At 23.9% G+C, this 25,885-nt stretch overlaps 3 protein-coding genes across 6 annotated transcripts in view; 2 read left to right on the top strand and 1 right to left on the bottom strand.

Moving 5' to 3' along the window:
- The window catches only part of LOC126903795 (SCY1-like protein 2), an 82,675-nt gene extending 78,646 nt beyond the window's left edge, over positions 1-4,029 (top strand). For 2 of the 3 annotated variants that reach the window (XM_050682280.1, XM_050682282.1), the window contains one exon: positions 58-4,029. In XM_050682280.1, the coding sequence (XP_050538237.1) occupies positions 58-84 (27 nt within the window). In that variant the 3' untranslated portion in view covers positions 85-4,029. The remainder of the gene's footprint in view (positions 1-57) is intronic. The other variant, XM_050682281.1, reaches the window with a different exon arrangement.
- An 8,628-nt stretch (positions 4,030-12,657) lies between these two features.
- LOC126903935 (uncharacterized) lies at positions 12,658-18,734 on the bottom strand. Its single transcript, XM_050682515.1, has 10 exons — positions 17,916-18,734; positions 17,537-17,854; positions 16,706-17,298; positions 16,324-16,503; positions 15,908-16,168; positions 15,655-15,844; positions 15,394-15,551; positions 14,291-14,388; positions 13,939-14,131; positions 12,658-13,603 (listed from the first exon to the last, which is right to left on the bottom strand). The coding sequence occupies exons 1-10, from the start codon at positions 18,031-18,033 to the stop codon at positions 13,097-13,099; spliced, it is 2,616 nt and encodes an 871-aa protein (XP_050538472.1). The 5' UTR covers positions 18,034-18,734; the 3' UTR covers positions 12,658-13,096.
- Positions 18,735-18,811: 77 nt separating this feature from the next.
- Positions 18,812-25,264, top strand: LOC126903936 (uridine-cytidine kinase-like 1). Of its 2 annotated transcripts, none has more exons than XM_050682516.1 (12): positions 18,812-18,889; positions 19,221-19,282; positions 19,570-19,700; positions 19,760-19,930; positions 20,274-20,380; positions 20,481-20,651; positions 21,625-21,696; positions 22,813-23,064; positions 24,162-24,371; positions 24,434-24,619; positions 24,684-24,849; positions 24,913-25,264. In XM_050682516.1, exons 1-12 carry the CDS (start codon positions 18,827-18,829, stop codon positions 25,065-25,067), a joined length of 1,746 nt encoding a protein of 581 aa, XP_050538473.1. In that variant the 5' UTR covers positions 18,812-18,826; the 3' UTR covers positions 25,068-25,264. The 2 variants fall into 2 exon arrangements, with proteins under 2 accessions (XP_050538473.1, XP_050538474.1); XM_050682517.1 differs by lacking the exon at positions 18,812-18,889 and adding an exon at positions 18,933-19,148.
- The last annotated feature ends 621 nt before the right edge of the window (positions 25,265-25,885 follow it).

Raw genomic sequence — 25,885 nt, forward strand, 5'->3', positions numbered from 1 at the left:
ACCTGCACCTAATTTAAATATTTAGTCCTTGTTCATCATAATACTATTATATTACAGTATCAATTTTTCGGTGGAAATAAATGAAATTGATAGAATTCCAGGAAATATGTTTTCCTTAACAAAGAACTTAACGTTAATTATACTGTTGTCTTTACCAATTTTCACAAGAAAACGGTATTATTCTCTTTTTGCCAGAGTTAGCGGAATCAAAACATATTTGAAGTTATCGTGATCATTAATTATTTATTATAAGGAATTATAATAATTTAAATAATAAAAAGGTGAGTAGTTCTAGTAATTTTCAAGTACTGCTGTAAGAATGGGAATTTATTTTTATGTATAATTATAAATATTTATATTATATTGTATTTTTAATGATTTCAAAACAATGAACCCTTTGAACCATAAATGTCTTTATTTATTTTTATTATCGTCTATAGACAACTCGTCTATAGTATAATCAAGTAAAATATTTATAATAAATAGAATTCTTATTGGAACATCATTTAAATTTTAGTCGGGTGACTTTTTTAAATACTTTGAATAAATTAATTTAATTTTTTTTTTGATAAAATGTAAATAATTATTGATCATTTTATATTTTATTGAAATGACGTCTACATATCTAAACAGACATAATATTTGAAGTGTTTCTAGTCAAGGACAAAAACTTAATCCAAAAAAATCATATTATAATCAAAGCCTCTTAGAAATAATTAATTAATATCAAATCATAATTAAAAGACTGAAATATTATTTAACTCCCAAATATAAACGAAACCTAAATTTGATATAAATAAAAAACACTAATGCAATCGAAAACAATAAAAAAGACTTCTTATAACTGAAACCACAATATTTTTTTGGCTTTTCCTTGATTATGAACATCTTTGTTTTTCTTGTTCATTTTTTTACTAATAAAACTAAAATTAGAAGGTTCGTAAAAGACTTTTGTTTTTAAAGAGTTCAGAAAAATGATTTTTATCATATAATTTAATAAATTTATTATGTATTCATGTAATTTTTAATTTTTTTTTACTCTTCTTTATCTATTAAGAAATTCTATTTTCATTGTCTTTAACTAATTATTAATTTATTCGTCATTTAATTTGTGTACTTATTAAAACTGTATGTATTGTATAAGTAAATCAAAATAATTATGTATACAGGGTATCTTGAAATGAAATAAATATATTTTAGGTATTGATCCTGAGGTCGAAATTAAACAAAAGTTATTTGCCACAAACCTTTAAGTCTAACAAAATACTAAAGGTTTAAATAATGAATGTGGCACAGTCACAGTAGAAATTTCGTTCCATTAATAATATTAAGGTGTTATTTTGATATTTTAACCAAATTTAACGATATAACATTCATGTTTGTCTTTGAACATCAAAAACATGATAGAAACAGGCCCGAAATAAGGGTGGCGAACATTCCAAGGCCCGCGAGCTTAAGGGGCCTATCTCAAATTTTATTATCATGTCATTATTAGTGGAATACAATTGTTTTGGTTATTTTTTGCTCGTTTTTTTTTTCATTTTCCATATGGGGAAACTCCCATTGTTATCCATCTTGATATAACACACCGGGGCCCATATAGTCTTAATCTGACTCTGAATAGAAAATTTTTCTTTTCGACCTTAAGAAGCATATCAAAATATTTATGTTCATTTTAGAACACCCTGTATGTTTATATATGTATACTAGTTAATAATGTTAGCTATTGAATAGTACCTATACCAAACATATCTTTAATTGTTTTTGTTTGTGTCATTTTCAGTAATTTTGCTCAACTTGTGATTCGTTAAACGTTATAATTGTAAAATAATGTTAAATATTTTAATAATAATTTACCAGTAGCTAACATAGTCGTAAGAAAATGCAAATAGTCATATGTGGTATTGTTTTATTAAACTTAATACAAGTTGTAAGCTCTTAAAAACATTAAGTCTTAAAATAGTTAAAAATATTTTATCATGTATATTGTACAGAAAAACGTTTGTAGAAAAATTCTTGAATTTACAAGTGTTGGAATTTTACTTTAAGAGAAATACAATTTTCATAAATGAAGAATGTTATTAGTAATATGCGCCTAAATCAATGAGGCCAACCTAGATGACAAATTTAGATTATACCTTTATAACAAACCCTTTTAAACTCGAGTTAATTTTCTAAAATTTACATCAATATAAGATAAAATTTATTCGTGAATTTTTAAATTCATTAACTTTATTTTTGTGATTTACTCGCAAGGAAAACTACCTTTGGCAATTTGAGAGACTTGAGCAATACCGTTTATGACCATTTATATTACTATGTAATGTACTAATGTCAACTATAATCAACTATAATGTAATATTGTAATATTGTAGATATTTTATTGTTACTTACGCGTATTTACTTTAGAACTGACTAAGACAATCGCTGTTTATTCTAAATTTCATCTATCTTATAATATTTATAATTATTGTCATGATAAAAAGACAATCCAATTCTGTTTGAAGTATATATTTTTTTTTATATTAATTATTTATAAGGGTGTACCATCAATTATTTTGCCTACCTGATATCCACTTTATTTAATCTATAGGTCAAGAATTAATTAACTCATTGAAATGTTTAAAAAAATTATCTTGTGTCTACATTAATTTGTGATGTATAATTAGAATATATTTAATATGTTAAAATGAGTTAACTATATATATTTCAAATTTAAAAAAAAAATTACCATTTTGAAAATGTTTAATTTTATTATTAAACTTACAATTTAAGAACAAAGCATTTTCTATATTATCCAGTAATGTATCTACATAAGGGACTACCTGAAGTAGCTGCTCCAGGGCACAAGGAAAAGAACTCTCCCAAGTCTTTAGGTGCCTCATTAACCCAATTAAACTCGGATAAACATGTATATAATATTATTTATAATTTATGTTTTTGTGTTTATGTATGTTCTAAGTTTTTGAAGTCAAATTTTTTTTTACTAGACACAAAATTTTACAGAAGCATCAAATGCAAATTGTCCCAGGGCGCTTAAACATAAATGTTAACGTTCGCAAACCAAATTTAAAAATTACAGTTTAAACCATCATCCAATATTGATTCCTTCATCTTATTTTTGTTGATGATTTTAAAGTACTGGGTCTTTTTTTTATGTCAGACGACCACATAATTATTTTCCCTATTGGCATGTTGTGGGTAAATTACCCGTGATATTCAAGTTCGAATGGCATACCCCTCAGTGATAAATTTACTGGGTATACTAGCGCTTTGCCCTTGAAATATTCAGTCACGAGTAATTTAATTTGTTTAGGTATAGTAAAATTAGTTACAAACATCGTAAAGCAAAATGTTTCTTCTAATTCTTTTATTTACATAAACACAAATATGGGAGATCATAGGTGTTTTTTTTTTTTAAGGGTAAAAAATACGAATACAAACTTTTTTCTAAAAATAGCTATAATTATACTGTCACAAAAAAGTTGTTGACAATTTTAAAGTTAACGACTTTTTAATCATCAACTGATTTTTACTAAGAAGACTTGAGTTTTAGAAGAAGTACGCATTTTGTACACTTTCTCAACAAATTTGCATTTGGCTTGGATACGTTTATTTTTTAGAAAAGCTAACATTAAATTACAAACTTTAAAATGTATTATTTAAAAATTTATTTTATTTTAAACGAACTACTTATAAGTAGGCTATTGCTCAGTTGATAACAGATGCCTCAATGCGTAAACAAGGTCGCATTTAGAAGGATACTGTAAGCGATTACTCTGAGCGGCACTAAAATAAAAAGCTATATAAATTATCGTTAAAAAAAATTCTTTTTTTGCTCATTCAGATTAAAAAACCCAGCACAAAACCCATCGTGGCATAGTTGTGTCCAGAATAGATTTAATCTGACGGTGATTAAAATCATTATCATACAAAACGCTACAATGCAAATCTGTAGATAGTTTTTAAATTTTAATTGTTGTATTATTCCAAAAGCAACATGATCTCCTATTTCTTTATTTTTATTCTGATTACAATTTTTATGATTTATAAGTATAATATATGAATAAATATTTATTGTAGCATTTAAATATAGTATGAAATAGATATTTAATAATTTAGAATTGTAATTTTTACGGAGAAAAAATAAAAATTATAAAGTAGTTATTACTTTTATGGGAAACGTATATAAAAGTTGAAGGTCTTGATGCAATACTAAAGAAAAATTGTTTGTTATTTATAAATAAATTTACTGGTCTACAAGGAATTTTCATGAAAAACCAAAATATATTATTCGAAATCCATTGTTGCCCCGATTTCGAATCTGAAATTAGAGTTTTGCTCATGGCCTAAATAATAACACAATCATTCTAATTAATATAACAAATATACATATTTGGTTATTAGGTTATGTATGAATAATCAACATATATTTTTATGTTAAACATATATACATATAACATATATTATACAACATATATTTTTGTTAAAAATAAGTTAAAAAAGTTCTACTTTCTACTTTTAAGTGTTGAACCACACATGTATAAAGGAAAATAGAATAACGAAATCACAGAATTTCTATGTTAAAAATTGAATGTTATTATTAGTTTCTACTGTCATTATCGTGATAATAATATAATTAATATTGTAGAACAGTAAAGCTTGAATCATCTAAGCTCACAGTTGTGCTCCTTGTCAATTTCTAGTAATACAAAGTCATCTTTACGAGAAACAATTCACCCGGTTTTTCGCACTCAATTATATCGGTTTCTATTTACCAACCTAAATATTTAAATTTTTAGTGTAAATTAAGCTCTAGTAGCTTAAAACACTGTAAATAGTACTCCTTAATGTTAATATTTTTTTTTTTTGCTATGAGGTGAATTTTATAATACAATTATCATAAATTCTATATGTTAGTGATATTCATATATTACCTAATTATTATTATCAATAAAATATTTTTTGAAAAAAAGAAATATGATGTTTTTTAATAATGTTCAATATGAATCAACGGTGGATATAGCAAGGTAATATAAGAAGCGCGTTCTTAGTGAACAAATTCTGAATTAACCTGTTTAATAAATATATGTGTCATCATATTCGATTTTTTTTAGTTCTAATGAAGGATTTATTTTAACCCATTAGCAGGCGCGTGCCTATTTTTAACGTTCATAGTCGCGTGGGGGTCTATCAGACCCCATTTCTAAAAAAGTATAAAATATGTATAAAAAAGTTCATTTTAACATGTATTTTATTGCTGACACGGCCCGTAATAGCGCACTATTCATTTACCGTGAATTAGCACGTTATCCGGTCGTGATTATCGGCTGTCCACCGTCGCACTCATTGGTGTTGACGATAACACAAGTTTGTCTTATCCGGCGGTCGGTAGATAGGACAGGTCAAGGGGTTCAGCACCGCGAGACACGTCGGCGACTATGTAAACCAGTTCATCGGTGACTTACATCCGCCGTACGTGCCGTGTGATTTTTCACCAGCGCCTTATTGTGTTTTATTCGCACCTTGCTGTTCACCAGTTTTTATGATATTATTATAACTTAAAATAAAATAAATCGACTCCATAACAGTGTTACGTTTATTATTATTAAACTTTAAAATACCGTGTCCATTGCATTTCTATGGCATTTCAATTTTTTTCTTTGCATTTTGATAGCTTCTAATTATTTTTCATTTTTACATTTCTATGGTTTCTCACTTTTTTTGTATTTTTATAGCTTCTCATTTTTAATTTTTATGGCTTCTCAATTTTTTTCTTTGAATTTTTATGGCTTCTCAGATTTTTTCTTTGCATTTTTGTGGCTTCTCAATTTTTTTCATATTTACATTTCTATGGCTTCTCATTTTTTGCACTTTTATAGATTCTAATTTTTAATTTTTATGGCTTCTTTTTTTACATTTCAATAACTTTTCAATTTCTAAATGATTAAGGGTAGATGTATAATATTTAAAAAAAATCCTACTCATAAATGCTTTATTATGAAAAAAAAATCAGTCATCAAATTAAAAGTATTCGCAATTTTTAAAAAAATTATTTTATTTTCAATTAAGCAAATAATTTAAGAAGCATTATTATTTGAGCGAAATTTAAATGCAAAGAAATTGTAAAATTACACATAAAAATTACAATATAATTTATTCACATCAAACCGTTTTTTTTTTTTATAGTGATGTTAAATATAATCTAAACTCGTCCCTTCTATGCCGCGTCTCGCTATGGTGCAACTCTCCTGTGCTAGGTTTTTTTATCTGCTTTTATAGCTTAAAATGAACCATAGAAAAGTAATAACAAAATAGCGAGTTTATTATTATTTAAGGTATTTTTTAAATGAGAGATTATTTTTAAAACCAAATTTTGAGTGTTTAAAATAATATTTAAATTAATATCTATAATACCTACCTTGAAAAAAAATGTTTAATAATAACTGATATTTTTTTAATTAACCCTTATAAAAAAAGGTTCAAGTTAAAACATACGTATAAAGAGTAGATCTTTTTCAACATAAAATTGATATGACATACTATAAGTTAAAAATAATAATTAGTCCCACGGAAAAATCGGATCTGTCAGTTACTACTCTAGTTTTCACCTGAATGACAACCCTGATTTATTATATAAATTAATATTATATAACAAAAATAATGAATTATATAATAAATAATGACTTTGTTGGCTGATATTTTATAATATGCACTAGTTTTATTTCTCTATCCANTTTTATAATATGCACTAGTTTTATTTGTAAATTAAAATTATGAAAATTTGGAATTCTCTATCCATTTGATTTTGCCTTTAAGTTTAATTTTTCGGTATTATTCAAAATAATATGCATTTAACAAACAAATATTATTAGTTAGAAAAATGTTTGGCGTCACCTACACTTACCGGCAACGATAACCAACTTTTAGCGTAGTCCTTCCGTGAGATGAATCTAAACACCCAAAGTAAAAGGACTCTAGCTTAATTTTAACTTATATAAACCCATCAGATTGAAAAGTACAAAGACCTTTCGAATCCGTCACATGAGACCGCTTAATTATATTTTAATTAGAAATCGGTGTAAATGAAAAAATAATCATGGTCGTATTTATGATTCTGCCATGGGGCGGTTACATAAATTTTGACTACTTTAAATTTTTTGGCGATTTAAATTATAAATTATAAAAGAATGAATGATTTTGATTGTCTATATGGAGAAATTTATTTGGTAAAGAAATTTTTATTAAATAAAGGAGAAATATTTTTTAATTTTTAAAGGTAATATCATTAATTAGATACTATCTATTGGTTAAGTGAAAGCTGAAAAAAATGAATGATAGACACAAAAAAAAACATAGTAAAAAATTAGTAATACGAGTAAGAATATCCTTCTCACAAGAAGAGACTCTAAAAATGGGGTCTGTGATATTCATTGAAATTATTTAATCTAATAGAAAAAAACAAACGAATTTTAAATTGTTTTCTTCGTTAAAAAGAATTTAGAAAAAAACACAAAAAACTCGTTTACAGCGATTATTATAGTTTACTAGCTACAAGGACAATTTATACTTAATTACAAAATTCAAATATGTAATAATATTTAATATATGATTAAATTTAATATATGTTTAAAGGCCACAGTATTTTCCGAACATTATTAAAAGTTATGTTGCAATTGTTGCTATTTTGAATCACCTCTATGGGCAGGTATAGAGTTTAATTTTTATAAAACGTGTACCAAATGAAAGATAAACACCTAAGGTAATTATATAAAAAAAAATAATTTGTTTGATTTATTTATAAAAAGAATTATGAAACCTTTAAGAAAAAATGTTTAAAAAGTCGAAATTTATAGATATTTAAAATTATGGAGTATTTGCTTTAATTTCTCAAAAAGTATTTTATATAATTTATTTTAGTATGAACTTGACTCCTAGCTCAAGTTCATACAACAACCATTATGTAGAATAGTAAGTTTATGATAGTAACACGAATCCTTGTCTGCAGCTGATTAAAAAAAAGATATGTATGGGGAGTCGGACTGTTATAACACAAGTTCCATGAGAGCAAATCTTAGTGCTACCTCTGATATATAGACTTTTTGTGAAAATGACATAAAAATTTTGCAAACAATACATTTATAGTAATTATTTAAATAGAAATTTTTATTTAATATTTTTTTCTCAGTGCTTTAGTTTATAATTGTTATTTATTTATATTTCAAACAAATATATTACTTTAATTTTTAAAGAAACTATCTATAATTTCATTCTTTATATGATTTTTTTGTATTTATAATTATTTTTTTAAAATAATTTTCATAGTAAAAACATAATTTTTTCAATATTATATGTGTGTTATAATTTTGTGTCTCTATTACACAATTTTTATTTTATGATTGTTATTTATTTTTAACTATTATATTTGTTTTCTCACAATTGTAAAAATCAATGTTAACGTGTCTTAATAAATAATTTGTATTGTAAAACAGTTTTATTAATTCGAAAAATGAATATGCAATTAAAATTAGTTTTATAATATTAGTTCTATATAATAAAAAATGCCTCAAATTATGTAAAAAAAATTTGTTTATTTCTATTTCATGTATGTTGCTGACTAAAACAAGGAAATTTCGTAGTTTTTTACTTGACAATAAGGAATTTTAAAGTTTTTATATTTTTGAATATAAAATGAAAAAGAAATTGTTTTTTAAATTAATAATACTAAATATTCCTAATTCGAACAACTAAAAAATGAATTGAAAAATATTAACTGTTATATGTATTGTGTATGAAAAAGAAAACTTACTTCATTTCAATCAGTACTTTAGTTATGTGTTACGTTTGGAGCAATATTTCGGCCCAATTCGAAGATCGTTCGACCGCCACCTTTGTATTCACTACATATATTTTTCTCCAAACTGTATGCTTTATGATTTTTGTACGACGGTCCTCCCCACGGAGGCAAAGTTACAATGACTTCAGCCTTGTATTTCTTTAAGTCTTTAGCTAAAGTGAAAAAATCACCCTCGATGTATTCGATCTTACCCCTCACATCGTAAATTTCCGCATTCTTCTTGGCAAATTCCAATTTTTTCGTGACAATGTCTATCATGATCACTTTTTTATATTTCATTGCTTACTGAATTGCGTTACCTTCAGCGCCATAAAACGGGTCCATTGCTACATTGTATCCCACACACTTCTTGACAATATGCTTGTTCAAAATTTCAGGGCACATGGAATAAAATGATTCCAATTAATAGTTAACATTAAAAAATAAATATTACTAGAGTATTAATAAATTACCATAGTCCAAGAAAATTCTGTCATCAAATTTTTTAAACAAATGTGTCTTTTTTTCCATAAGTGCTTTAGATTATCATTAGAGCTAGTTTTATTGGAGCTATTACTGTCCAAGTACTGTTTAATTTGCGAAACGTTACTGGTAAATAATCTGATGTATGTGATTCAATTGATTCAATTGAGTGACTTATTTAAGTCAAAATGTTATTCTCACTCACATCTGTAGTGCTTTGGAGCTGGTAGAGGGTGACATCGTCGGTAAAGTCATTTTTTGGTAGATGGAGGTGTGTTATATTCAAAGAAGCACTGTTTAGGTTCGTTTCAATGGAACTGTCGGATGTATTATTCTCAAAAATGTTTTCTTCGATTTCGACAGTAATAATTTGTGTGGATGTCTCTATTAACTTTTGATCTGATAAAATATTAGTATAACAGGTGTAATATTGATGTCTGTTGTCGAAATTGATATAGTAATTGGTCTAGTTTTCGACTTTATAGTTTTGTTCTGCTGAGAAAGTTCATCGTCAAAAAATATAAGAAATATTAAAACTAAAATACCACTAAAAGCAAGATCTTGAACAATTGAAATAGAAACAAAAAAATAAACAAGCACTATAGACGAAAAAATAGAAAAAGTGGCCATCATTTTAATGAAATTCATCCGATAAAAAAAATGAAAGTTAAGAAATAAAAATTTTAACGATATGAAAAATATAACATAGTAATCTTACGAAAAAAATTGTACGTCGTAATCACAATGTAAAAATACACGTGGAAGTTCAAAATGAACTGAATTAAAATATTATTTTATTTCTTAAATAAACAAACATTGTTTCTCGGTTAAAATTATTCAAGCCAGTCATTGTAACTAATCATTTTTTTTTTAAATCTGATCTATAAACAAAATATTTAGAGTTTTAAATATTATATAAAAGTGAATGCATAACTTAATATCAAGGCAGTGTTTTAATTAAATAACTAATATTAAATAATTTGTTGTTAATTATGAATAAATGGTCTACAATCTCATCAGAGTCGAAAATCTACTTTTCTTAACTCATTTTTCGCGATAAGAAAAATCTGCAATTAGATTTTTTTCCATCTACGCTAATTTTTTATATAATTAATAATTAGTTAAAAACGAAAATTAATTTATAATTATTAATATAAATTTATTAATTTAATTATTTATTAAACTAAAATTTATGACCGTGACTTTTAGCTCAATTTGCAAGTTTAAAATTAACTTCATTAAATAGAAAATTTTATGACAATTAAAAAAATGATATTGTTAAAATTACTATATAATCAGGAAATTTTATAATTACTATTTATAGTAAATTTATCAGTAAAGCTCAATATTTGTTTTCATTTTTATCGTAATAAATCACTTGAATAGAAATCATAGTAATAATTTCTAAGTAATTTTTGGTGTTTAAAAAGATTCTACAATTAAAATTTTCAGAACTTGATTTACTTTAACTAAAAAAACCAATAAAAAAGTTGTTAAAAATATCTAATCAATAGAGCGTATTATAAAATTTGATTGTAATTTTGTAAAAAACCCTTATTAAATTTTGGTGAAACTAAAAAATCTTTTTTTTTGAAAGTTTTTATACAGCAATATTACAAATTTGGAATATTATAGACTAGTTGTTGCATGCACAAATAGATTTTAAAAATTAATAAATAACAAAGTAAAATTATTTAAATTTGTAGTTGAAACCTATTATCAAATCAAACTTTTTGAAAATAAATACTTTAAAAATTAGAAATGAATCATTTTCATTGTATATAATTCCGGTGCCGATAAGCGTAGGTGACGCCAAATATTTTTGAAAAAGATCTACTTTTTGTATGTTTTAACTTGAACCCTTCTGTATAAGGGTTAATTAAAAAAATATCAGTTATAATTAAAAAAAAATTTTTGTAGATATTAATTTTTACAATATTATTTTAAACACTCAAGATTTGGTTTTAAAAATTCTTTCTTATCAAAAAAATACTTTAAATATTAATTAACTCACTATTTTGTAATTACTTTCTATGATTCATTTTAAGCAATACAAGCAGTTAAAATAACCTAGCACAGAAGAGTTGCATTTTTCTGAGCGAATTATTATTATTTTTAGTCTTTAAACATTAAGAAATTGAAAAGCTATAGAAATGTAAAATTAAGAAGCCATAAAAATTTTAAAAAATGAGAAACTATAAAAATACAAAAATTGAGAAACCACAAAAATGCAAAGAAAAAAAATTGAGAAGCCACAAAAATGTAAAATTGAGAAACCATAGAAATGTAAAAATGAGAAGCCATAAAAATTAAAAATAAGAAGCTATAAAAATGAAAAATAATTAGAAGCCACAAAAATGCAAAAATGAGAAGCCATAGAAATGTAGAAATGAGAAGCCATAAAAATACAAAAATTGAGAAACCACAAAAATGCAAAGAAAAAAAATTGAGAAGCCACAAAAATGTAAAATTGAGAAACCATAGAAATGTAAAAATGAGAAGCCATAAAAATTAAAAATAAGAAGCTATAAAAATGAAAAATAATTAGAAGCCACAAAAATGCAAAAATGAGAAGCCATAGAAATGTAGAAATGAGAAGCCATAAAAATACAAAAATTGAGAAACCACAAAAATGCAAAGAAAAAAAATTGAGAAGCCACAAAAATGTAAAATTGAGAAACCATAGAAATGTAAAAATGAGAAGCCATAAAAATTAAAAATAAGAAGCTATAAAAATGAAAAATAATTAGAAGCCATAAAAATGAAAAATAATTAGAAGCCATAAAAATGCAAAAAGATTTAGAAGTCATAGAAAGGCAATAAAATAGATGCCATTTAAATTTAATAATGATTTGGCGTATCATTAAAAGAAATCGTTTCCGTGAGGGCTGAGAAAAAGTGGTAACAGACACACAAAAAAAAATACATTTTAGTAAAATTAATACTTACTCAGATTCGCATCGAAGTTTAAAAATTAAGGAAAAATTTTTTTGTGAGCAAAATAAATTGGTCATATTTATTACTCAATAGGTAGTAGTATAATTCCTAAATGCGGCCCTATACGTAGGTACAGATGTTCCATTCTGTTGCGCTGAACTACATAGATATTCCCATTTTTTCTTATTCAAGCAATATCTTTTAAGAGAAGTGTTAAACAAACACACAAATAAATAAACTATTTACTTATATTTTCATGCTATTATATTATATATTATTATTACAATAATATACCTAACTTAAAAAGAGGGAGAGAAGAGCAAAAAAAGGTGAGAATATGTCTAATTTTATTTTAGTACATAAAAACATATTTTTAATTGTAAATTAATTAGATATACAAAAATTTATAAATTCAAAGTTGTCTATATAGTCTTCTTCGGTAACAATAATATATCACAAAATTTATAATCATTTTTACTATTATTGAAAACAAAATGTTTAATGTTATTTAACATTCTAAATTATACTAATCTAAATAAGTATAATTATATTTATTTTTTAATAACAGGTTAAATAAATATTTTTTACAACATACTTTCATGAATTTATTTATATTACTTAATTTTTGACAATTAGTCTTATTACAAATCATGAGTTCTCACAAAACTAACAATTATATATAATATATATTTTGATGTTACAATGTTAAATATTTAAAAAGTAAAATCGAGATCATTGGAACTTTCAATTGCAAATTATTAATCAAACAATCAAGATATATTTCTTATTTTGTTTAAATAATAAAGCCATTTGGTAGTTGTAAAAAAAAAAAATTGGAACTTAATAGCAATCTAATAGATCAGCTCCTTCAATAAAAATATTGTGTGATTGTCCAATTACATCATCCAACATTGAATTTAATCCACTTCTTGTATCAATAAGCCATTGTTTCTTAGTATTATAATTATCAAAATCATAAGCACTTATGAAATCAAAAAATTGATTAGGTGAGATGTAATCGTCAGTTTTTAACCTTAGGGAAAATTCTTGAGGATATATATTTCCATTACTTGAGTTTTTAAGGATTGGCAATAATTCATTGTCACATGAACATGAAATAGAATTTAAAACTCTATCAGATGAGTCAAACTGTCTTACTTTTTTTACTTTATTGAAGTACAAACTATTGGTCTTATGGTCTTCTTGATTATGTTGTATACTATTATTATAAATAGGCTGTTTTGTATTAGATATAAAAATAGATGAGTTTAGTAATTTTTTTGATATACATATAGCACTTTTTTGAACTTCCAAATCACATTCATCATTTAATGCTGTGTGAAGTACCTAAAAAAATAAGAAACATAATTGATATTATCATAATTGATGATAAGAGTTCATATTAACCAAAAATTACTCATAAAATTATTTATGCATAAATTAATGATGTTATGAACCCTTATTTTTGTCAAATTAAACCTGATCCTAACTTAAACTTATAAACTCAAACTGAACTGAACTTTTAGTTTTTCAGTCAAACTTGAACCGAACTAAACATCAATTTTAATCATTTACAGGCAAAACATTTTTCACATTATATTTCAACAAATTCAGCTTGATATTTGATTGTAGAAGTTTGGTTCGAATATTACTAATATAAACAATAAATAATAATTCCTTACATGTAAACAACCAACTTCACCAAGTTTGATAAAATCGTATAATTCATTTGAATTTTCTGAATATGAAGTTTCTTTAGTTAACTTACAAACTACACAACTCCAAAAATCATATGTAAATTTTTTTACTTCCCAAAGAGGATCTTTAATACTAACATGTACCATGACTACACATATTTCATTGAAAACTGACTCACTGTAAGATAAGAACATAATTATTTTTTATTATTTTAATTGATAAATAATTAATTATTATATGTATGTAAAAAAAATTTTAAGCATAAAATTATTAAAGATCACTGAAATAAACTTAATGATATTCTAATTTTTATTTATTTTTTTTTTTTAATAATACCTTAGATAATTAAAATTGTAAAAAGTTGTAATGAGTTTTACTGCTTGACGTCGTATAACTCCTTCAGGTTCCCATTGCATTGTGTCCAAACAAAACTCCTAAAATAACAACTGATTTTAAATATACATACATTTATTTGGAATTATTAAAATAATTTAAAAAAAAATTATCAACCAAAAAATGAATGAGAAAAATATCCTATTTATATAAAACATAATTGTTAATTGTTACAAACAATAAGAACAATAGAAACCCGTTTCCTTACTTACTAAACACTATATATTTAGAGAAATAATTGCCAAATACTGAAATACAAGCAATTTTCACAAAATATAACTTTTATTTAGTTTTCCAGCTTTTATAAAAACTACCACAGTACAATAAATTTAGAAAAACTTTTGTTTTAATAAATTACAAATTCTACAAAAAATTTTTTTTTGAAAAATAAAAATTTATTTAAACTTAGAGTTTAGAGCGTACCCGTTAATTATGACATATAAAGCTAAAATTTTACGGAATAAAATTTTCAAGGGCCCTTCTCAAATTCTGAAAAAAAAATCTTCATATATAAATAATGGGCAACCTATGAAAAATTACAAATAATTATTAAAGTTGAAATGAAATAAATTCAGCCTTTGTAACATATTTTTACTCAATGTAATGAAAATGTAAGATTTTATTGCAACATTATATCTTCTTTTTCCACTCCTTTATCCCAACTATTTAAGGTTGGTCATCCTTATCCTGAACTTCCACTTGACACTATCTCCCACAGCATCTATACACACATCAGCCGTCTTTATATCACATTTAATAACATCCCTTCATCTCTTTTTTGGTCTTCCTCTACCTCTTCTCCCATCAACATTTATTTCTAAAACTGATCTTATAGCTTTTGATTCCTCTCTTCTCATAACATGATCTATCTAACTCTCTAAGTTTATTTTTTCTCATCTTATCCGTGATTGACGTTACATCTATACTCTCTTTTATATGTTCGTTCCTTATCCTATCTTCTCTAGTCACTCCACTCATCCATCTAAATATTCTTATATTCGCTACACTGTTATAATATTATATAATAATAATAAATAATTTCTTACTAGTAGATCTGTTTTATTTAATAGCATTGTACCAACTTCACTTATAGCAACCATATTTGATAGACATTCAATGGCTTTAGCTTTTACAAATGAATCATTATCATGCTTAGCAGTATTATACACAGCTACTGGCAACTGGTTTTCAAGGATAAATGAAACTAAATAATAATTTGTGCAGAAATTAAATTAAATAACAACATTTGTTTAGCAATTTAATAACATATTTTTAACAAAATAACAAATATTTTTATTATTATTCACCTGTGTCATATTTAGCAGAAACCTGTTTGATATTTGATAAACATTCTAAACAGCTGTCTCGAATTTCTGATCTTCTATCCAATAATAATATGCTTAAAGTTTTAAAAAGATCATTAAAATCATCTAAATTAATAATTGACTCACTATAATTCAATAATTTTAATGTTGTACATGTGAATTTTAAAATATTCTGAAAATTAAAATATTAGTCTACTATATGATTAAAGTTGTGAAAATTTTACACATATTTTACCTGTAATAGAATCAAATCGCGTGACTTCTGTATATATTGATTTTGGCTTTTTATAAAGGTTGAAGGTATTGAAATTATTTTTTGTAAACTTTGGACTTCAAGTAGTTTTGTCCAGCACAGAAATACATAAGGTATTACCTCTAAAATATCTTGATACTTATGTATTTCAGAAAAATTTTGATTTTTTTCAAACCATAAGTTTTTTTGAATTAACAAGTCCATAAAATTTGAAAATAGCTCATTCAAACAATTTAATGTTTCCTAAAGAAAACAATATATTTTTTTTTATAACAATAAAATATTATCTAAATAAAACCTCTACATGAACAATATTATTCTTCTAAAATAAAAACTATGGTCGGATACTGTTTTTAGATTTTCCCAACAATATGATTATTATAAAGAATTTAGTGTACCTGTTTAAGCAAATGTAAAACATCTATTGTATTGAATAGGGCAGATATGGTCATTTCTTTTATAGATTTTGGATCACAAACAAATTCATTACATTTGGTAATATAATTATAATCAATATTGTTTTCAGTATCACATATTTTTTTACTTGTATATTTTATAAATTCTTCAAGGTATCTCAACTGAAAATACATATTATTACTTGCTATTATTTTATAAGAACTCATATTGAGTATTTAAAAATGTAGAAATATACTAAACATTTAATAAATCTCTAAAAATAATTTTATTTTCAAAAAGAATATCATAAATACAAATTGTAAGTTTCAAGTCTCAGAATTTATCTAATATTTCCTGAATTTATTAAAAAGCAAATCAATTTACCTGATCAAATATAAGCTGTTTTTCAAATAAATCAGTTTTGTTGAGTTTCATAATATTCATATATTTTATTGCTTGAATATACCAATTATTAACTTGCTTATAAAATTGAAGATCATTTGGCCAATCCAAATAAACAAAATTAGATTTTAAAATACTTCTAGTATCTAAACTAGGCCATATAGTATAGCAGTCAAACAATAAGTGCAAAGTAATATAACTTTTTGATAAAAATGGAGCTAATTTAATCAGTTTGTTCATTTTGATGAGTATATCTTTAAAAACATAATTTACTATTATAACTTCATAAGCTTTAGGCTGATATTCCGTACCCAAAAAACGTTCCAAAGTAAAAATTAATATTTTAGCATAAAAATTGAAATTATTATACAATTTTATTTCATTTTTTTTTAAAATGTGATCAACATTTTTTAATTCAAAAAATATATGATTAAGAATATTTTTACTACAATTAACAACATCCAATTCAAAAGATTTATATATAAACTCAGAAATATACTGAATATTTTGTAGCTCCATAAATTTTCCCATAACAAAGTTTGCATCGTTGATGAATAAATTCTTTGACCATAAATCTGAAAAAATAAAAAATGTATAACTTTTAAGTATAGATAAATTAATAAATTAACAATTTTTATGTGATAGTTTATTAAGACAACAGGATTTATCATTTATAACACAAATGTTGAAGTACTAAACATGGTTTACACAAAAATAATTAATAAAAGAGCTTTTCATTATGGTAATAGTATATTATTATCTCAGACTAGGAAAATTTTTTATAGTATACTATATACCAAATTTAATACTTACATTCTTCATTTACAAATATAATTCCTTGTTTGTGGATATTTAATATTTTTAATAAAAATATGTAAGAGTTAAAAATTAATGAATCTTTAAGAATATTAGTATTGTTGACTTGTTTAATCATAAGTTGTATTATGTTTGAATGCATCATCATTTCAAAATTATCCTTAGATCTAACTAATATTGCCATATATTTCAAAGCAAATGAATAAAGATTCCTGACAACAAATTCAGATTTGTCTGATTGTTTTTCACAAATATCCAAAACTTTTGAAAGCCAGTTAGTGTGTACAGATAATGCTATTTTTTTCAACACAGTATCTAAAATATTTAGCATTACAACATTAAATATATTATTTATTTTATTATCTTAACTACAAACCATCAACAATTAAACTGCTCAACAATTTTTCTAACAGAGTTTTATCTTGAACAATAAAATTTTCGAGTAACAGACAATCTAAAGCTTTTAAAAGTTTTTCAGAAATATTTTCAGCCATGATTAAAAAAATATATAGAAAAGAATAGAAACTAATATTTATAATAATGTTTAAATTTCACAGGAAAATTGTATAGTGACGATAGATGGTATTTCAAATCTGATAAGAATAATTCCTTACATTTAAATATATATATATATATTTATATATAATATTCTATTTATCTTTTAACAGTACATGATTTAAAGTCTTTGTTAAACAGTTATTATATTTCCGAAGTTAAATCGTTATGAACTAACTCATTACAAATTTAAGACATTAAAAAGATTTTCGAAATAATGGCATTGCGCTTAATGAGATACACTTCCTTTGATATACTATAAGTATATTACTAATAGACCATATTATTACATGATAATGATAATATGATAATAATAGTAATTCCTTGTCAAATGTTTATACCTTGGCGGAATGAGTGAGGCCGAAAAATATTTAGTAATGAAAATAGTAGTCACTACGAGTCCTTACTTAAAATTTTTAATAACTTCTTAAATACTGGTTCAAAAGTTGTTATTGACCAGACATTTTCTTAATTAGATTACTATCTAATAAATAAGCTAGTTAATTATGTATGTTTCTATTCAAAAAAAAAAAAAAAATTAATACCCTTATAAGATATAAGGGAGGACATAAAAATATTTTATGATTGATAAATTAACAAAAGTATTTAAATATAAAAAAACATCAATATTATTTCTAATTTTCGATTTAATAAGTGGTTATTAAATCAAATTTCCGATGACTACAAATGTATATTAATGTTATCAAAATTGTACCCTTTAATTGATATGATATGACATGTCATATTGTGCATTGCACATTTATTTATTCATTTTCATCGTTACGAAACAAACAAGTATGAACTAGAAATTTGTAGGCTATTAATTGAATTGGTTCGATTAATCTTTATTTGTAATTTTTTTTTGACAAAAATAATGTTTAACTAAGTACTTTACCGCTTACAATGTTTATTTTTTTATTACTAACTGTTACAAATTTATTATTTTAATTTTTGGGTGTTCATTTAGTTATAATATTACTTTAAGTATTTAAATTAACATAATATACTAAAAATTGAAAATTTAATACTGTTGCTTGATAAAAATTTGACATTGGTATATAATACATTTATCAATTAGCAAATATTCTAATTTTTTATTATTAAGTATGCCTATTTATTATACTAGATTTTAAACATGACTGCTAAAATACAACCATTTGATCCACCAAGTTCTGCCAGTTCTGATAGGTGAGTATTATTTTTTAAATATTCTATACAGTATAATAATTTAATTAGTGTATTTATTTGAAGGTCAGTGAATGTATATTTTGCATACATATTTTTATTGATGTTTTCCATTTGTAAGGTCATGCTATTAATAATTAACTATTAATTCAGTACATCTCAGAATTCATCTCATAAATATTTGTATAACATTTACTGCAATAAAACTATGTCACATGAATATAATCTTTATTTTTCTCATACATTTTATATGTTAGCTTAAATGTTAATACATAAATTTTATGTTTTAGTGATTTGACTGAGTATAGAGACCTTGTTGGAGAGATTTCTGTTGTTATAGATAATGACGATGAAGAAAGTGACAGCATAATATCATCTAGTATGTCCCCATCTAAGCAATCTACTGGCACACCTCCTTCAGGTATACCTCAAAAATATTAAAAAAAAAATTTTTTTTTATTTAATTTTTTTAATTAATAGTCATGCTTAAGTCTCCTCGAACTTTAAGACAAAGGACAACATCTGTCAGCCAGTCTACAAAAAAAACTGCAACAGAATCTGTTTTACAATCTCAAACACGAACAATTTATACTGCAGGTCGTCCTCCATGGTATAACACTGCAGGACAACAAGTAGAACCATTTGTTATTGGTATGTTTAATTTAAAAATACCTTAGATAATGTATTATTTTTTTTTATGAAAAAGTTGTGTTGACTAAATTAAAGTTTNTTAGATAATGTATTATTTTTTTTTATGAAAAAGTTGTGTTGACTAAATTAAAGTTTCTAATATTAGGTTAACATTAACTTGTAATTATAATTATTTTACATTTTTATTTTGTTTACTTTTATTATTAATTATGCCATAATAATAAATATTTGTATTTTCTAATTTCTAATAATTCAATATTGTTTTAAAATATTGATTTAATATTGTTCACATGGGCTAATAATCATTCTGCATATATAATAATAAAATACACCTGATATTTAGGTGTATGTGGTGGCAGTGCTTCTGGTAAAACTACTGTGGCTAGAAAAATAATAGAATCATTAGATGTACCATGGGTTGTATTGCTTAGCATGGACTCATTTTATAAGGTGCAGTCTTAATACTTGTATTTATAACATGATTATCATTATTTGTTTGGCTATTGTAAACATTCTGTTGAAACAAATCTAATAATATAAACATAATTAGGTATTAACTGAAGAACAACATGAAAAAGCTGCTAGAAATGAGTATAATTTTGATCATCCTGAAGCTTTTGATTTTGAACTTTTAACTGCTACTTTACAAAGGTTAAAAGATGGAAAAAAAGCTGAAGTGCCTATATATAATTTTGTCACTCATTCTAGAGAAACAAAAACCGTAAGCAAAAATTAATAACTTTGAAATTAATTCAAATATTTAACAAAAAATTTTATAATATATAACTTGATTTTTTCATTCAAACTTAGTTTTATTTTTTCTTTAAAAAGATGATTAAAAAATCTAATTATTTCTAATTTATTAACTGAACAGTTAGTTAATACATTTATGCTTAGTAAAAAAAATATATCCTCTATATTTTTTCTTCAAGTATTTTTAGTTAGATGTCTTCTTCTTCTTCTTCCTCGCCTTAATCCCAACTACTTAGGTCGGCCATCCTTTTCCTAAACTTCCACTTGACACGATCTCCCACATCATCCACACTCACATCAGCTGACCTCATATCGCATTTTTTAGTTAGATGTACAATATAAAATATGTAAGCTATAAATAAAACAAAAAACTAGTTATGTGTTTGGTACATGATAAAACATCTAATTAATATTTTTGAACTTTTATAAATTAAAAATTTAAAGTAATAAACCAGTTTTGAATATTCAAAATTCATTGTTAGAAAGTTAAAATTTGTAGGTTAAATTAAAAAACCTATAAAATGATTTCTGATCCCAATCATCTCTTTTCTTTTATTTTTTTTTCTTACCAAAATTTTTTTTAGAAAAATTTAAATAAACAAAAAAATTCTCACAACTAAAAGTTCAAACATTGCTAGTTATTTCAGAGAGGTAACAACCTCTTAACCCCCAACACGTTATTGTATACAAGTCTTCATCAAACAGGTTTATTATATTTTTCTTTTTTAAATAATTAAAAAAATTAATTTGACATTTATTAATTGCTTTGTATAACAATTTTGATATTTTAAATACACAAATCCATTATCATGTTAAACAAATCAATATTTTTTGTTTAATTCATTGTTTTTGCACTATAAACATAAATAAGTTATTTGTTGTAGGAAAAATTGAATAAAGACTAATTTATTAAATGAATATACTTATAAACTATGTTTTAGAAAACAATGTATGGTGCCAATGTTATAATATTTGAAGGGATTTTGGCATTTTATAACACAGATGTGTTAAATGTAAGTATTTATAACCATATTATTATTTTTCAATTGTATGTTTGTGGATAAAAAATAATAAAATAGTTTTTTTGCATTTAATAGTGTTACAATTTTATAGATTAATATTTTATTATAATTTTTCTTTTTCTTTTTATTTTTATTTCAGTTTAATAATTTATATTAAAATATTTGCTATTAAGTTACTTGAAAAAATAACTTCAAAATATATTGCACTGTATATTCTATACTAATAAAACAAATTATTGATGATCAATGAACAGAAAAACTGAATGATACCACAGATTGACTAATGGCAGATCATTTAAATGATATGCAGAAAATGGACTCAAAGGTTTTTTGGTCTATTATTCATAATTAAAAAATTTAATGTTCTTTCTAGTGATAAAACTGTTAATTTATTAAAATTACAATATTGTTCTCTTGAGATAACCATAATTTCAAAATAATTTAATAACACGTTAAATAGAAATGCTTTATAATATATTATATGCATGTAACCCCATTTATAATATTTGATCTGCCAGAAAAGTTTTTTTTTTTTATTATTTAAACATTAATCACTACACCTAGTTCTTTTCAATTTATCCTTATTTTGTATGATTTAATTTATGGATTATATATGATTTAAAACATTCAATTTTAGTATGCTGTTAAACAGGGTGATTTTATTTCCATAAACTATTCAATTACCCACAAAATAAACATAATATTGAAAAAATTGTCATAACTCCTGAAGTAATGTCCCAAAAGTTGTTATTGACTCATCATTATAAGCTACTTAAATAAATATGTGGTTATTTATAAAATTAAGTTGACTCCTCAATAAGTTATAAAGGAAGTTGCTAAAAGGTAATTAATAACTGATAATTTAAGAAATATATGTAACTAAAAAAAACTAAAATTTCTTTTTTATTATTATGTTTATTTTGTGAATAATTGAGTGGTTTAATGATAATAGAATTACCCTGAGTGTGCACATTACTCAAATTTCTCTATATCAAGCTAAAAAACAATAAGTGTACATATTATCTAAGTTAGAAATACATAATAGCTATTGAATGATAAAATATGTAGAAAATATCTTTCATATATCTATATTATTTTTACTTACAGATGTTAGATATGAAAATATTTGTAGATACTGATGCTGATATAAGATTAGCTAGAAGATTGAAAAGAGATATATCTCGGCGAGGTAGAGACCTTCAAGGTGTACTTAAACAGTATTGTAATATGGTAAAACCATCATTCTCTCATTACATAGCACCTTCTATGGTTCATGCTGACATTATTGTACCTCGAGGAGGCGACAATACTGTTGCAATTGAATTAATTGTACGCCATGTACATAAACAACTTCTAGCAGTAAGTAATATATATATTTAATTTAATTTTTTTTTTTTTATATATTGTCTTTAACTTTTTCTTTTAACAGTTACCTTTTTAAGTTATTTAAATTAATGTAGATTAATTGGTTTTTAGAGAAAAGAATATATTGATAAAAAAAATTTTGTTTGAATTTTTTTTTTTTTAATTTTTCCTGTATAAAAATTAATTGTTTATTAATCACAATACCCTTTATTATCAAACACCTTTTAAACATGGGTATAATTAAATTTTATTTTACTCAGTACCCTCCAACTATATCACATTATTTTTGTATATTTATGCAATAGTTATCACAATTTATTTCAAAACTAATCTTAGATTTCAGTGATTTGAAAAAAACTACTAAATTAATTAATTTTTATAGATCAGAATATGATTAAAAATGTTGTCAAAATCTGAACAAGTTAAATACTGTGTTTTAATTAATACTTTTTTAACAAATAATTAAAATATACAGCTTTATGCAAAATTGTTTAAACAAAATATGGTATCTCTCAGAGCCATAGTAAAATAAAAAAATACCCAAATGTCAATAAGATATTCTCATCAATTATAAAAGAATATCATTTTATAACTTTAGGTAGTACTATTTATTGATAACTTTTTTTTAAATGTTTCAATAATTTTACTCCTGCTAATATTTGTATATTTAATCCTAATTTTAAAGTATTATTTTTTTAATAAGTCAAATAATCTCTTTGAAGTAGTTTTTACTTAAAACTTAGGTAATTATTATGATAATATTATATTTTAAATAATCAATTATTGATTTAACATCTATTTATAAATTGCTAAACTTGTACAAATTTAGATTAAAAAAATAGAAATATTTCTATGTATTAAGTATTTTATTATTTTAAATCTAATAAAATCACAAAAGTTTACCTTATATATTTTTTGTTTGTTTGATCAGAATACTCTTCTAAATTATAACTTCTTTTTAATTAAAAAAAAAAATGATCTCTACTAAGTGCCGGTGATATTTATAATTTCTTTGCTATTTTTTATCCTTTGTTTTTTTATTATATGTAAAAAATATAGATTTGAAAATGATTTATGTGAAACTGTTTTAGAGAGGTTTTAAGTTAAGAGAAACTCTTGCTATGTCATATGTTGGCCAACCTTTACCTAGCTCTATTCATTTATTACCAGCCACTCCTCAAACACAAGGCTTACACACTTTCATTAGAAATAAAGATACTCCCAAAGATGAGTTTATATTTTATTCAAAACGACTTATTCGACTTGTAATTGAGTTTGCATTATCACTGTTACCATTTAAAGTTTGTAGTTTTTTTATTAAAATATTTTAGTGATATATTTTTAACTGTTATTTCTTTATTAGGATGTCACTGTAGATACACCTCAATGTGTACCTTATTCTGGTAAAAGATGTGCTAGTGATAAGATTTGTGGTGTATCTATTTTACGAGCTGGAGAGACGATGGAGCAAGCAGTTTGTGACGTATGTAAAGATATACGAATTGGTAAAATCCTAATTCAAACAAACCGATGTACTGGTGAACCTGAAGTATTTATTTTATTTACAATATATATTTGTTATAATTTAATAAATAGTTTTTTTCTTTATTCAGCTTTACTATCTGCGTTTACCCAAAGATATTAAAGATTATATGGTGATATTAATGGATGCTACGGTTGCGACAGGTGCAGCTGCTATGATGGCTATAAGAGTTCTACTAGATCACGATGTTCCTGAAGAAAATATTTTATTAGTCTCATTACTTATGGCTGAATCTGGTGTGTAGAATTTTGATTTAAAGAAATACCATTTATACTTATTTTTCTATTTATTTTGTTTAGGAGTACATACAATTGCTTATGCATTTCCTCTAGTACGCATAGTTACATCTGCTGTTGATCCAGAGATTAATGAAAAATTTCATGTTTTACCAGGAATTGGTAACTTTGGTGATAGATATTTTGGCACTGAGCCCGAAGAATATCTGTCCAGCTAATTTTATCAATATATTGGTTAACTCAATATTTGCATTATCACTAGAAATATCCTTTTTTCTTTATTATTATATTGTACTTTTTTTTTACATATAGAGTTTATTGATCTTTAATTTTTTTTAGTTTTGAAAATAATTATTGTGCAATTGAAGGATGTTCTTATTAATAAAAACTGTTAAGTGAGATTGAATTTTCTTCAGACATGTAGTTGTCTATTTTAAAATTATTTCTCATATACATATGATGAACTATTACAATAATTCCTTATTTTTTTATTTAATCTAACCCATTAGTATTTTTAATTATTTATTTATTTATAATCATCAATGAATATATTTTTATTTACTCACCAATTCACTTCTTTGTGCTGCTTTTGTCATATATTTTATAAAAAAAAGTTATACTTATCAATTTTTATATTAAGACTATTGTAATAATATCATAATATTTTAAAAAATTAATAATTAAAACATCAAACAAAAAAATTTTTAATAACATTTATATATTGATTATTTTTTTTTAATTTGTTTCAAATAGACATAAAAATTTTTACAGTAACGATTTTAATCACTGTCAGACATCAAACTATACTAATTTTTTAAAAAATATCTCATTTCCTTTATGTGGAAATGAGGTATTTTCAGTGGAATCCTAACTCTACTAAACTTTTTTTTAATTTTAATTTTAAAATTATTAGATAAATGATATAACTAGGTTTTAAAATAATTTAAATTTTAAATAAATAATATAAAATTATTTTATATAATAATTTTAATAAAATAAATGTAAACAAGAAATAATAAATAATTTATTAATGAAT

This window comes from Daktulosphaira vitifoliae, unplaced genomic scaffold, assembly GCF_025091365.1.
Source record: "Daktulosphaira vitifoliae isolate Bord-2020 unplaced genomic scaffold, ASM2509136v1 Scaffold_4, whole genome shotgun sequence".
Classification (NCBI taxonomy): Eukaryota; Metazoa; Arthropoda; class Insecta; order Hemiptera; family Phylloxeridae; genus Daktulosphaira; species Daktulosphaira vitifoliae.

Bases quoted from the DNA above. Each gene is read 5' to 3' on its own strand.
- LOC126903935 (XM_050682515.1), bottom strand. From the start codon at position 18,033: ATGGCTGAAAATATTTCTGAAAAACTTTTAAAAGCTTTAGATTGTCTG. The intron at 14,389-15,393 runs GTAAGAAATTAT...TTGTTATTTTAG, and splicing joins TAAATAAAACAGATCTACTA to GAGTTTTGTTTGGACACAAT. The intron at 14,132-14,290 runs GTATTATTAAAA...CTTATCTTACAG, and splicing joins TACAATTTTAATTATCTAAG to TGAGTCAGTTTTCAATGAAA.
- LOC126903936 (XM_050682516.1), top strand. From the start codon at position 18,827: ATGACATGTCATATTGTGCATTGCACATTTATTTATTCATTTTCATCG. The intron at 18,890-19,220 runs GTATGAACTAGA...TTATTATACTAG, and splicing joins CATCGTTACGAAACAAACAA to ATTTTAAACATGACTGCTAA. The intron at 19,701-19,759 runs GTATACCTCAAA...TTTAATTAATAG, and splicing joins TACTGGCACACCTCCTTCAG to TCATGCTTAAGTCTCCTCGA.